The sequence below is a fragment of the Juglans microcarpa x Juglans regia genome, chromosome 4D, assembly GCF_004785595.1.
Source record: "Juglans microcarpa x Juglans regia isolate MS1-56 chromosome 4D, Jm3101_v1.0, whole genome shotgun sequence".
NCBI lineage: Eukaryota > Viridiplantae > Streptophyta > Magnoliopsida > Fagales > Juglandaceae > Juglans > Juglans microcarpa x Juglans regia.
The window spans coordinates 35,226,020-35,240,474 of record NC_054600.1 but is presented as its reverse complement, the minus strand read 5'-3'; the positions used below and the strand labels follow the sequence as shown (position 1 = coordinate 35,240,474).

The window sequence follows — 14,455 nt, the reverse complement described above, 5'->3', positions numbered from 1 at the left end:
ACAGAAGAATCTTGTTGACTGTTGTAGCACAATCCATACCAGTCCCTAGTTAGAGCTATAATTCGGATTCCCCGTCAGTTGACGAAATAAAATGGAGAGAAACGGAGTGGGAGGGAGGGGATCAAGAGAAAAAACAACATTTATATATAAGAAAGATGCTAAAATACATTCATTGATAGAATACTTTTCAATCACTATATACAGTAGAGGCATAACATAACAGAAGTCGCAAAAGCATAGAGAAAACGTCGAGAAAAGAGGGGAGATGTGTCCTATTGTAGTGATTATATGAAATACATGCCATAACTTTGCTAATTTGTTCCTCGGCATTTGTAGCTCGCCGAGGAACAAATCAATTGCACAAATCCTGACTTCCCTCCCGGCTAGACCAAGAAACAAGACTATTGACATGAGGCAGAAACGAACATGACAATGGGAAGCGTCCATTTTCCATCTCAATTCTTGTCATCACTTGAAGCTGGAAGTCGTAAGCATAAAATGATCCATCTTCTTCCCTCTTAAAAATCATATCTCCTTTCATCTTCAAACTGAAAAAGGGAAACATATCCATTATACATCCCATAGTGATACTGTGTTGCTTTGTCCAGGCTTCACCTAAGCCCTTCAAGATCCAAATGTCTATTTGGTTCACTTCTTCATGAGTCACAAAACTTAAGAAACCACCCATCTCGACAATCCCATCATGAGTCCTGCAACTTTTTGGGAGTGGTGTTGTATGAAACTTCTCCTCGTCCACATCCATACACACTACGTAATCACTATGATCAATATGAGGAACCCAGTGCATAGCTCCAATTGCTGAAACAGGCTCACAACCAAACCAGCTAACAAGTCCAAAAGAAGGTCCATTCACCCAACTCCATAATCTCGTACCAACAATTAAGGTCTCGCAACCGATAAAACCTAGCTCATCCTTAAACAAGTGTATTACTTTATATTCACCAGTAGCACTGCTTAATGCCATGCCATAAGATTCAACATGAGCAGGAAATAAAGTACCCAGAGGAAGTGCAATCAACTTCCTAGTCACGGGATTCACTACAATTAGTCCTCCTTTCTTCAGTTTGTTATCAAGCAAGATTAGACCATTGCAAGTAGCCCTGATATTTCCCAAGCAACTTATATTATATTCTCCGATTTTGCTCTTTCCATCATTAATTTCCAAGCACCGAATATAAGACTTTAAGGTGGGGCTCAAGTTTGGCAGCCCAAAAACAGGGGCACATTCTGACTGAAGAGATTTCACCTCAACTGAAATGGTATTTGGTTTCTCTGGTGGGATCCATGCCATAGGAGAACTGTACAAGCTCTCTCTTTTAATTGATGATAGAAAAATCAAAACAGACTCAGATCGACGTAGATGGGCATGAATAAAAATGGGGCTATTAATTATGGTATACCATGCCTTACAAACAAACCTTGACCTTTGAAGAGAGTCAATAGGAAGTCGAACAAGAATGTTTGAGATGCAGTCTTTAGGAAGATAGGGGACTAGAGCCTCTTGTTGCTTCTTTTTCTCTTCCATTGACAATGCTCTCTCCTCCACTAACCTTAAAAAGCTTGCGTTTTTGTTGCCTATTGCTTTGGCCATCATGCCTTCTTAATCATCAAAACATGATTAAGAAGGAAAAAATTATATTAAAAAAAGGAAAAAATGTAAACATATTCACCCATTGAAGAGTGCAGTAGAAAGACATTTAGAAATGATTATCCCATTTTTATTCTAAATTTCAGAGATTAAACAACTATGTAATCGCAAAGAAGGAAAATATAAGTCAATTAGGACTTGGAATACCAACAGGAAAAGAAAATCACATTATTAGTGTGAGAAATACCCATTGATAATGAAAATATCAAACCACAACTTGCACCTTCATTGTTGCTTCTACCAAGTTACTTACGATTTAATAGTGTCACTTTAGTAGCCATAAGTTCCTATTTACATTTATTTCCATGCACCCTTCTCTAAATGAAATTTATGCAAGAGAAATACTTTAGTCACAAAGAGATCTCACAAAAGTAAATTCATAAACTGATGTGGCTTGATGTGATACATTAGATTGTAAAACTACTTTTATTGTAAAATATATCTAACATATCATATGAAGCCATGTAAGTTTGTGGATTTAATTTTGTGGAATCTCTTTGTGGCTGTAGCACTACTCTGCAACTATCTAGTCTTAAAATAAATAGTGGAAGCTATATAATAATAAGTAGGAGACAATATTATGATTGGAAACTACTATCTTGTTTTTGGAGGGGTACCACTCAATGTCCTTACCTGTATGCCGTTTGTACCATCAAAATACAAATTTTAGAAAGACATTTAGAAAGACTTTACCTGGTACCATCACAAGTACCAGGTAAATTTGAAGCCTATACACAAATTGGAATCAAATGATAACTTCATAATTTTCAGTTTGGAAAGCATGCCCATTCATTTTTCTTATTAGCAGGTAAATCTCTGAACTAATCTACAGCCAAAAGACTGAGTGCCATTAGTCATTCAGCACTAACTAAATGTGACCTACTGTATTGATTTCCATAGGTTAAAGCAAGACATTTACAGTCATGATAAAGAAAAGGATTGAAAACAAGATAAATAAGAGAATCAACAAAGTGGATCCGGTCATAAATATCAACAATAAGAAGTCACGTGATAAAATCACCTTTCCTTTACTAAGTTCATGACAAACGCACCAATGCAAGAATATTAAGTAAATTTGATAGAGTCAAAACAGTAATTGATATGTGGAAGACTGCCAAAAAGAAAGGCAATTTTATTCATGGATCTCAACTATGAAAAAGAGAAATCGATAAGTGCTGAGTAATTGAGTTAGTCTTTTCTGATAATAATAGATTTTAGTAAATGAAAGGGCATACCTTAGTAAAATGCAAGTATAGAATAGAAATGTAGGAAAACAAAAATAATTGAAAATTGAGATCTAAAGTTACACAGAACTCCAAGGAGTGAAGTGATGATACACTACCAGTAACCATCAACTATTACTCAGCATGCAACTAATAATTTATCTTTATTGAGCCTAATTACTTGGCAACTGAATGGCATGAAATACTTCTAGGATTAACTTTGTTTGAGATATGCTGCCAATAGAGAGAGGGGGGGGGGGGGGGGGGTGGGGGTGTGGAGACAGAAGTTTTATCTAAGGGTGGGCCAGAGAAAATTATGAAACAAATATACTAGAAGTGACATAAACTGAACTCATCCAAGTGGGAACCTTTAGTCATCATTGTATAGGACAGTTTTACATGAGATTTAGAATGCTTCAGGATGCAAGAAGGCCTTACCCTCTTTCACCTCTTTGTGACAAGTACTCATTGAGGAGGGAGTCTCGATTAATTTGGGATGAATAAACCTCAAGTGACACCAGATCTAGCCTTCTTTTGGGAAGCCCCTCACCTGCTCCAGCCCAAAAAATAAAAGTACAACTATCAGATGAAGGTAGATCAAATGTCACATGGGCATCGTTAGAAGACGTGTGCAGGTGTGAATATATCTGTGGGATTTTCCTGGTTTCCATTATAGAGTGTCCAGCAGAAATATCAATACCAATTCATATGGAAACAACTATAATGATGGGAAAAAAAAAAAAAGAAGAGAAAGAAACGATATGTAGTACCAAAAGCTTCATTTGCAAGAGTGCTCCTAATGGAAACTACCGTCTACAATGTAATACAAAGTTATAATTTAAGATTACAAAAGACACAGAAGTTCACCTATTCTGAGAAGACAAATGGTATCAGCAGCCGAAGATCATTTTTTTAAAATCAATTTTAGTAGCGTTCTTGAGTAAGGTTAAAAGGAAGGGGAATGGACTGTTCATACATGTGCAGAAATGTATGCACGAACATTTGTGCAATATTAGGGGAATGATCAAACAGGCGCAAACGCCAATCATTGTAAAAAGGGTGTCTGTGTTCCAAGGCAACCGTGATGTCTGAAAATTACTGGTGACTACAAACGTAATCTCCCTGCAAAAGCAGATAGCATGGAGCCTGGTATTTGACACAAATCCTAAGAAGTTTTTTGTAAGTAAAAATTCGTAGACGTTTTAAACTTACAGATAAATACGTAAAAGAATTCAACCCTCACAAAAATCTACAACGGGAAATTCTAATATTCACATATCCAGAATAGTTTTAAAAATGAATCAGAACTTCATACTTGTGATAGTTGCAGCGATAACCTTTGATGACTAGAATTAGAATGATTGGTAATAAACAGCATACTTAAACCTAAAGCGGTTCCGAAGCAAAAAAGAAGATATCAATAGAAGATTTTGGAGGCTTGGGAGCAGAACTTAACCGAAGCTCAATCACAACCTCAATCGAAAGATGGCAGATCCGAAATGTAAGCCTAAAGATTAGACATAATCCAGAAAGGAACAGGACAGAGGAATGCATTGACTTAAGATATCACTCCCAGGATACACAAATTTTTTTTATCGGAATTACAGGACTTGTCTCAGAAAAATTTACTAGGCTACAATCAAAAGGAAAAGATGTGAACTTCGAAAGTTTAGGCTACCCACAAGTTACAGCACAGTTTCTGCCGAGACACACAGTTTTTATGAAAGGCAAGCTTCTTCTAATCATCCTTTAATGTTGCGACACATTTCTTGTGCTTCTAGTCAATCAAACCGCACCATTCTCATATTAGCAAGCAGTTCTGTGACACGGCCCATATAAAAGTTTCCCCTCCACAGTGGCTTGAACTTTGTTCCGCACTTGAAAGAGACGAGGTTCGGTTAAGGCTCTAGTTAAGCCACCCTACAGACATTGAACCTGATATTTTGATAATTTTTCGTTCATTCTTCTAATTTAAAAAGGCAAAAAACAGCGTAGCTGCGTAACAGACTCAATGAAATCTACTTCTTTGAGAGAGAGAGAGAGAGAGAGAGAGAGAGAGAGAGAGACATGGTAAGAAAATGGAAAGTACGAAACCTAATTGATTGTCTGCTCAAACTTGAAGAATACGATCGAGCATGTTCATGTTCTACCTGATGATGTCCCCTGTGCCTTCTTTGCCTTGAATTCTGAGACTATGCGACGGATAAAACAAACAAAGAAGAAGCTCCGTCATTGTCCTAAGGCGATCCGTCCAATAACAACCTAGTATTGTTTGTTCATTGTTGGAGTATGTTTCTTGGGACTTGGGAGAGAAGAGAGAGGAGTCGGAGGAAGCGTGACGAGGTTGACCTTTGAATTGTATTGACCGCTGTGCAATACTACTTTATCTGAGCTATGGGTCTCTGTCGGGTTGAAATTTGAGAGCTCCGTTGATTCAATTTGGGTTTGGGGGAAATATCGGGCCCATTTCAATTTTCAATCGATAAAAGTCCCTGAAATATATATTTGCTTTGGGCCTTTTTAAATGGCTTCAAAGTTTACATATTTTTGTTTTTGTTTTTTTTTTTTCAATTTTAAAATTATATTCTTCACGTTCTTTTTCTATTTGTTTATAATTATAATTATAAAAAAAAAGTTAAAATATTAATATTTTATTATAGTAATTGATTTATCAAGTTTTATATCATCTATATATTTGATAAGTGAATAAAGAGATTTTATTATTTAAAAGTTAATTTTTTGAATTAGCAAATATCATTTCTCTTGTAAATGACCCCACGAAGTTAAAAGCTGGCCTTGATTCCTTTTTAAATATAAATACCGAGACGACGAGCACGCCTTTCCGCGATGTTGGTTGGGCAGTTTACTCGAAATCTTGCTTCGTCTCTGACTAAATACTGTCGCCTTCTTCACGGGTAAATAGTACTCTCCATTCCACTCTTCCTTTCTTTCTTGTTTCACTTCTGTAAGTACCAATTTCATTTCTTCCTTTTCTTCTTGTTCTTGTTCTTGTTCTTTTTTTTTTTTTAATTCGTTTTCATACCATTGAATATTTATACCCAAGTTTTGTTGTCTATATGTCTCTCTAGGGGATAAATATTGAATGCCTCTTTTTATTGTTGTTTCTCTTCAAAAAAAAAAACGGAGCTGTGGCTAATGGCTATCTGTATTGTAGTATCTTGTCCCAGGTCTTTGGTGTTTGCTTGCCAGAATCCTTTTATATATGTCAGACACCGACACTCTTGCCTGTGTTCTTGTTAATTGTTATATAGAGAGCGACATATGTAAAGCCTAACATGGATACTTCTTGGCTACGTTTATCACATTTTACTTTCTCACTATTCGTGGATGTTAAATCTTCTCCCGAAAACTTAAGCCGGGGGAAAATGGTGATTTAATCATATAGTTAAGTGAGCTATTTCTAACCTAAACGGCTGGTATATTATTGACGCAAGTTCGAACTCAGTATGTATCTCTAACATCAACTTAAATCATCGTTCCTCCAATGGTTTAAGTAAAAATGGTGAATTTAACTACTCAGTAATTACTTTTAACAATAGTTTTGTTATGAGTGAACGGTGACATCTACTTGATGAGGAACCAATTACAAACAACTCTAATTTAATTTTGTTGTGCACATTCCATTCCTTGGTGGAGTTATGTTTTGTTTTTCTCTCTCATGTCACCCGTTAAATCTTTAAAACTGCACAATGGTATTTCATAGGACTTTCAATATACAGTTTTGCGTTGTTTTATCAACTCTAAATAGCATTTTTCTTTCTTTTCCTAATTCCAATGTCATTGGTGCAGATTGTCAGGCAAGGTTGACAGTATGGATGGGAATACCGAAGAACGAATAACCCGTGTTCTTTTTTGTGGGCCACATTTTCCGGCTTCTCATAATTACACGAGAGAATATTTGCGAAAGTACCCCTTCGTCCAGGTACTTCTCCTTGCTGCATTCGTTTCTTCCATCTTTTATGTTTGCCTGGCTTTTCTTTATACATTTGTTTTGAATATATCGAATTTGTGAGTATTGTAAGCTTTGATTTTTCTTTTGATAAGTCCTTTTAGTAACCTTACAAGGAAATGAGATTCTGACCAAGAACAAAAGTCATTTGTGTTGAAGCATGGACACATATCATAGAAACGGCTTTTTTCTCTGATGTTTGACAGCCGTGCCCCCCATCTCGTAACATTAGTGTCCCCATGTTAGTTGGAGACCATTTTAACCCCGAGGGGTAGCTCAGCTGATCCTGTCTTTGGTTTGCTCCTCAGTGTTCACCAGTTCGAATCCCTTAGAGCCACTGGGAGGTTTACCTAACCGTTAACTTCAGAGCCTTATGGGATTAGTCAAGATGCAGACAAGCTGGCCAGGACACCTACGGTTATAAAAAATAAAATAAATAATAAATAATAATACAATAAAAAATAAAAAAGTTGGGGCCATTTCCATCGCGGTCTTTATTATCAACTGCCTTCCTCCGTGTTTGGTGATATTACTTCCTCTGTGAAGGAAAGCCGTCTTTACATCCAGTTGCTCCAATTCTAGATTAAACTGGGCACTTATGCCAACACTATCCTGATGGGAAGTGTGCTGATAACCGGGGAGATCACCTCATCATAATCCACCCCTTTGGATAATTTTCAAATAACCCAAAAGAGTACCTTAGGCATTTTGTTACTGAGCGGTCTCTAACCATGGATGGTGATAAATTTTTGAAGAAGAGGGGGTTCTTCTAAATTATAATCACGTCTAAAAGAAACTTGTGCTGCTTTTATTAGTAAGACTACTTTTACAAAAAGGGGTCAAGTAATGTGCTTTTATACTCAAAGTAACTCATAAAACAATAGTTTTTTTTTTATTTAAAAAAAAAAAAAAGGTGAGTGAAAGAATTAAGAAACCAAGCTTGGGTAGGCTTGCACTATGCCAAAAACCTAGGTTTAGCCTTTTAGCTATCATGCATGCTTGTTTAATTTAGCATATTTGAGACTATGGGGTGGTAATTTTATGGACTAGGGAAGGCTAATTGGCTCAATAATGTATCCCATCCACTTTTAAGCTTTGCAAACAGGTATGGTGGATAGATAATGATGAAAGAATTTTAAATAAGGAGATGGACTAATTTGTTACAGAATCTCATATCTTCAATACTTGACAGTGAACATTCCACAATTACTGTATCTATATTTCAGGTGTAATTTGCTCATAAAAATATTTCAGGTGTATATTTCGAGCAAGCTTATTTATTTTAGTCACTCCTTAAGTCTTGGAGAGTACACAATCTTTATGCGATGGTCTTCTATCCTTTAGTATGGCATATGTGTAACATGACGATCTTACTGTTGGTTTTTATAGCAACATATAAGAAAAGTACTCTCATTTTCTCATTTTGTCTGCTTTCTCACATGGTGATGACCTTACTGTTGGTTTCTCATTTTCTCTGTTCTTCTCACTTGTTTCTTTCCACATCTTTTCTCTTGAAATTAGACAACGGAATCTAATGAATAAAATTGTTATTAGAGTATATATGCAATTATGGACTGGACTTTGTAGTAGCATTTTCATTTTTAATCATCTCCTGGCATCCCATAGGTGATGTTGAAGAACTTCTTGAGTTTATTTTTCACTTTGATTTTTATAAAATGACCCTAGTATTGGTGCTAAGCAGCTATTCAGCAGCTATATTTGAAATGTTGTAGGTTGTTGAGGTTCCCATTGATGATGTGCCTAATTCTATATCAAAGTATCACATGTGTATTGTGAAAAGCATGAAACTGGACTCAAATGTTATCTCTCTTGCAACTGAAATGAAGCTTATAATGCAGTATGGCGTGGGCCTGGATGGTAATTGTAATTTCTGTTATTTACCATCATTTAACGCATTTATTTTTGTTCTTATGAGTAATTTTCCTATATTACCTTAATAAAGGTGTTGATATTGATGCTGCTACGAAGTATGGAGTCAGAGTTGCTAGGATCCCAAGTCATGTAACTGGAAATGCAGCATCATGTGCAGAGATGGTTATATATCTGATTTTGGGCCTTCTTCGAAAGCAAGTATGCTAGTTCAAAACTAATGTAAAGATCATTAAAACTTTTTCACAGTACAAGCCACATATTGTATCATGACAGCCGGAGGGGTAGAGAGAGGAGAAGAGAAGAAAGACAGGTTTTCTTGAAACTTTTCGTAGACTTTTTCCGCAATACATGAGTGACGACTGGAACCACTTTTGGAGTGAGAAATTGGAAACTCAATTTAATTGCATTTGATGATTGTGGTTAGTTATTCCATGTAAAATTAGAGACTACGTTTCTATTAAATTTGAAGATAAAAATGTGTGTTGGGGTTTTTGTTTTTATGTTGGTTGGGATGGCCTTTTACATGCATGTGTATACACTCCTAAGTCTGGCTTTGCTTCTTTTCTATGAGGTCCTAGTGCTTTATGATTATGGGAGTAGCCTTACACCCAATGTTTATCTTTGCTCCCACGGTCTGAATTTCTTGTATGTTGATTTTGTCTGTAATTTTCACTATTTTTGCAGAATGAGATGCAAATTGCAGTAAAGCAGAGAAGGCTCGGAGAACCAGTTGGTGAAACACTACTTGGAAAAACCGTGAGTTGCGGCTATCTTTCTTTTTTTTTTTTTTATAAGTAAAGAGATAAATAAAATTTGCGGCTATAATCTTCAACCACCCAGTTAAATAAAAGTTGGGCTATCATCTTCAACCACCCAGTTAAATGCATTAATTTTAAAGCTTTTTTTTTTTCCCTGAATTCTTTTCTTTGGAAATAAATTGTGATATCCAAAAAAAAAAGATAGTGGAAGTTGAGATGTAGCCTAAAGGAAAATGAAAAAACATTTTAGGGTGTTTTGACAGGGATTTCACTCGTGATTAAAAAAAAATACTGTTAATGTTCAGCAACAAGGATTCTTGAATATTTTAAAATTTTGCAATTAAGCTATACTGGAGGGATTCAGCCGTCCTTTTAAATATTGTTTTAACATCAAGATTACATATCATAATTTTTTTCGATACCATGATTTCCTGCATGTTCACTTTGATATTTAATTTTTCATTTGCAAAGTGTGTTGAGACTAAGATTTAGGCCTTTAAGACCAATATATGATCCAGTTCTGGTGCATTATGATGCCATTTTAGATAAACACGGTTCTCTTTTTTGGAAACTCAATAAGGTGGTCCTAAAAAAATTCTTGGCCATGAGCTACTGATAAATTAGAGGTCACAAAGTTTTTGTTTTGGGTTTAATGATAATTGTATTCCATGTCTCTTTTGGTGATTTTACTTATGTTTGGCGAAATGAAGAAACAAAGCTTGATATTTTTTAAAATTTGAGGTAACAAAACCTCTTACAGCTTCTGGTATGATGTGGTTCAAGTTACGTTTGCAGGGGTCATCTATTGCATAATTACTTGTTCATATAGATGTCTATTGACAGGTTGATGATCAGATATGCTTGTTAACCAAATAGATTGGCGTTAACTGTCTTAATTTTTAAAATCATGATATTGAGGGGCAAGGGAGCAACAAGGTTCATTACCCCACCTAAGATTAGCGAAACAATTTTGATTTTTACTGAGGTTTTACTGGGAATAATCAGTTTGATGGAAATTGCTAGGAAGATGGACTTTTAAGTAACAGCAGCTTAATCTTGCTTTGGCTACTGCATCAAACCAAGTCTCTGTAATTTGTCCTGCAACCTGTGCAGAAGGGATGCAGGTGTGACTTGTTACATTTGCTAAAAAATATGACATATGTAATCGGGGATTCTACGTTCCAATATCAATCCCATTATACATCAGCATCAGTGGTACTATCAAGTCTTGACCTACACCAGTGTTAGTGTAAATTTTTTTGGTGACATATTGATCTATACAAGTGTTGTAACTCAATGTTGACTACAAATACCTTTCGGTGTGCACATGTTGGTGGTGTGATGTTCGCCATTATGAATTGGGCTATGGGATAATGTTTTCTCTGACAATACAGGTCTTCATTATGGGATTTGGAAATATCGGCATTGACTTGGCAAAGCGTCTGCGACCTTTTGGTGTGAAAATTATTGCTACAAAACGGAGCTGGGTGGCACAATCACAAGACTCTTGCCAGTCTAATGGTATGCAAGGGCATAAGCGAGAAGGGTAAAATTTGTTGCCAGATAAAGCTTTATTCTTTATATTTCATTTTAACATACAGATGTTCCAGGTCCAAATAGCACCACAAATGATTTGATTGATGAAAAAGGTGTTCATGAAGATATTCACGAGTTTGCAAGCAATGCAGATATTGTCGTTTGTTGCTTAAATTTAAATAGTGAAACGGTAAGATTGGTCATTTTGTTAGTAGTTTTTTCCATTTACTCCTGCTGTGAATGGTAACTTTTGTGTTACACAAACTCCTGCACCAAAATCGATTGGAAATGCTGGAAAGACAATTATTATTGTTGTTGTATTATTTTGCATGAAAAGAACATACTTGTGATGCAGAAATGGCACTAGATGCTTATTAATCTCACTTTCTAATCCTTGTCAGACACGTGAGGGAAATGTCCTTCGATAACGAAGTTTCATTCAAATTCTATTTGGAAGTGTCCAATATTTCGCTTTCTAAAATGTTCTTATATTTTGTCTACTTTGAATTTCAGGCTGGCACTGTAGACAAGAAATTCATATCTTCAATGAGAAAGGTTTGTTTTTTATGCACTGGTGGTATATGTGAGAAACTTCATTTTAGTTAGTGATGACATAAATTTCATATTTTTGCAATGTTCAATCAACCAGCATTTTTGAGAAAGCATAATGTGTATACAAGGTAGAGAAAATATTGACCAAGAAAGCTCAACCAGCAGTTTCTGAAGTTGGACTGAGGGTTGCCTTCATCTTATTCACATCAAATTCTGATAAGTGGAGTCTTATGCTCGTCCCTGTCATTTTATTGGTTATTCAGGGTGCCCTTTTAGTAAATATTGCTCGAGGAGGTGTTCTGGACTATGAGGCTGTTCTTGATCACCTCAAGTCTGGCCACTTGGGAGGCTTGGGCATTGATGTTGCTTGGACCGAGCCATTTGATCCTAATGATCCAATTTTGAAATTCAAGAATGTTCTAATCACACCTCATGTTGGTGGAGTTACAGAAGTTTCTTACAGATCCATGGCTAAGGTATGCACGTTACTAAATATACTGGATCACTTGCTTAGATAATGATTTCCTACCCAAAAAGAAGAAGTAGACAGCAGTTTTCATGCCTTTCCCTAGTTTCTATTTAACAGTCCAACAAATAGATGATTTGTGCATTCTGTTAGTAATGCATATTTCACCATGGACCTGACCACCTTTATGCTTTGCTAATTTTAAAACAGGTTGTAGGCGATGTTGCTCTTCAACTTCATGCAGGCATTCCTTTGACGGGGATAGAAATTGTCAACTGATAACAGTAAAGAGAATTGTTTGATTGTGCAGCAATAAGCTCTTAGTCTGAAAGGAGTCAGATGAGGAGTAAGGCCTGGTGGATTTTGGGTTATAGCGTAGTGGGAATGATTAATAAACCTCCCAAATCAAGTGATGAAGTCACTTTTCTATTTTCTCCTTTTTTGTTTTGCTTCTTGTAAGAACAACTCTATTATTATTGCTGCCATTCTTGTGTGCTTCTTCGACGCAAAACGCCTTTCCTCGTCTTCATCAACTTCCTTGAATTTCGTCAAGTTTGTCGTTATGTCCAAATTATAGTCGAGCAAAAAGCCTTACCTAAGCTGTACCATCCCCACCATGTGATAGCTCTCTCTCTCTCTCTCTCTCTCACGTGACGAACCCAGCAACTGACAGGTTACTTTGACGAAATTTCCAAAACCATTAGATAAAGATGCATCAAGCAGGTATTTTATTTTCATAATTATTATTATCTTCTCTCTCTCTCTCTCTCTCTCTCTCTCTCTCTCTGCTGTGTTCCATTTTTGTCTACACTTCATAATCAAACACCAACTACTTATTCTGACTCTGATGAACCTCTGGAGCTTTGTTTCAACAAAAGGCATTCAACGCAGGAGAAAAAATCGTCTTCTTAATCACTTCATCCCGACTTGGAATTTACCCGACACCATTGTCGCTAAAAGATCATGTAGTTAGTTATATGTCTCTTAAATATCAGTATTGTTTTTCAGATTTTCTAATACTGTTCTTAAAGCAATCTTAACTATTTTTTTTTAATATATAGTTTATATTTGATCATGTCAATATTTCTCCTACTTCAAATTTCTTCAATTAATACATCACGCCAAATTTTCTACCAAAGTAATAAAATCAAAACCACTTAATTAAAAATATATATATGAAAAATTATTTTTATTTTAATCACTATTCACTGCTCTACGTTCGAGATTCTATGAAAATCATCCAACATTACGTGAAAATCATCCCCACAACCCATCCCATCTCTCTGTAGAGTGCAGTGTTCTTAAATTAGAAAAATGTAAATTTAGTGTGAATATTTAATGCAAAATCTTAATACCTGATTTGTTTGCTATTTCTGTCCCTTTTAAGCCAAGACCTGCAAATCTACATGCATTATCTTATCTTTGCAGATACTATATGACCTCATCTCTTTATACCATCTCTAGTTCTCTGTCCTCCTATCAGAGCCGCACCGTCGACATATCACACTCCCTCTCCTGTCTCCATCTCTCTGTAGGTTTGTGCCTCACTGCCTCTACATCCTGTCCCCCTACAGTTTCGTAGTACACAGTACAATTCCAAGAGCAGAGTAAAAGATGAATGGTTACTCAAAGATTAGCATCCCAAAGTCGAGGTCCGTAGATTTCTCGGACCTCGACTCTCCTCTTCAAACACCCAAACTCATTTCAAACAACTCTAAAAACCAAGAGATGGCACAAAACCAAAACATCAGAAAAACCCTGACCCATGTCTCGTTTCCTGAGCAAGAAGTGCATGAAGATGGTTCGGGAGAGATATTTGGGGTGATTTTGAGCAGAACCTGTTCTGTTTCATCTGCTACTTCCAAGGCGTTAAGGGCTGAGAAATTACAAAAGAATTCGTCGTTGGAGAGGGTAGTGAGGAGGGCATTATCAATGAGTAGGTCGCCTTCGGTTTCAGAGGGTTATCATAGGATGCACCACCAATGTGATCCACTCGTTGATGACTATTCGAGCGCAACGCATGCAAGAAGATCAAAGAACAAGAGATCAGGCAAGATCCTTAAAGCCTGTAGGCGCCTCTTTGGGTTTTAGTCTACTTCCCTCTTCGTAATTGTTGCAGATTTTATATATAATTAAATCAATCATGTTTAGTTCTTAAGCCAAAAAACGTTCAAAGACTGCTTTTTCTTTACTTTTATATCTATATATATATATATATAAAATAAAAAGAAAATAGAAGACTCGTTCAAAGAGTTAGCAACTCACATATATGAGTAAAGAGCTAAAATATTCACTCCTCACAAATATGAAAAGGCAATGATCCATAACATTCTGCTTTGCTTCAAAATTTTTATCCAAGTTGTTCTTAAACTTTAGCACGTCTTAAAG

At 36.1% G+C, this 14,455-nt stretch overlaps 2 protein-coding genes across 12 annotated transcripts; one reads left to right on the top strand and one right to left on the bottom strand.

Annotated features, from left to right (window-relative positions):
- Positions 1-154: 154 nt before the first annotated feature.
- Positions 155-5,282, bottom strand: LOC121259673 (F-box/kelch-repeat protein At3g23880-like). 7 transcript variants are annotated; one of them, XM_041161354.1, is made up of 4 exons: positions 5,043-5,282; positions 3,869-4,014; positions 3,331-3,442; positions 155-1,620 (listed from the first exon to the last, which is right to left on the bottom strand). In XM_041161354.1, exons 3-4 carry the CDS (start codon positions 3,359-3,361, stop codon positions 353-355), a joined length of 1,299 nt encoding a protein of 432 aa, XP_041017288.1. In that variant the 5' UTR covers positions 3,362-3,442; positions 3,869-4,014; positions 5,043-5,282; the 3' UTR covers positions 155-352. The 7 variants fall into 7 exon arrangements, with proteins under 7 accessions (XP_041017288.1, XP_041017290.1, XP_041017287.1 ...); XM_041161356.1 differs by having other exon boundaries at positions 155-1,617; XM_041161353.1 differs by lacking the exon at positions 3,869-4,014 and having other exon boundaries at positions 4,987-5,282.
- A 399-nt stretch (positions 5,283-5,681) lies between these two features.
- LOC121259676 (D-3-phosphoglycerate dehydrogenase-like) lies at positions 5,682-12,494 on the top strand. 5 transcript variants are annotated; one of them, XM_041161360.1, is made up of 10 exons: positions 5,682-5,807; positions 6,703-6,835; positions 8,596-8,740; positions 8,826-8,953; positions 9,440-9,511; positions 10,908-11,034; positions 11,124-11,239; positions 11,563-11,604; positions 11,865-12,077; positions 12,278-12,494. In XM_041161360.1, exons 1-10 carry the CDS (start codon positions 5,740-5,742, stop codon positions 12,344-12,346), a joined length of 1,113 nt encoding a protein of 370 aa, XP_041017294.1. In that variant the 5' UTR covers positions 5,682-5,739; the 3' UTR covers positions 12,347-12,494. The 5 variants fall into 5 exon arrangements, with proteins under 5 accessions (XP_041017294.1, XP_041017293.1, XP_041017297.1 ...); XM_041161359.1 differs by having other exon boundaries at positions 11,115-11,239; XM_041161362.1 differs by lacking the exon at positions 5,682-5,807 and adding an exon at positions 5,995-6,329 and having other exon boundaries at positions 11,115-11,239.
- Positions 12,495-14,455: the final 1,961 nt, after the last annotated feature.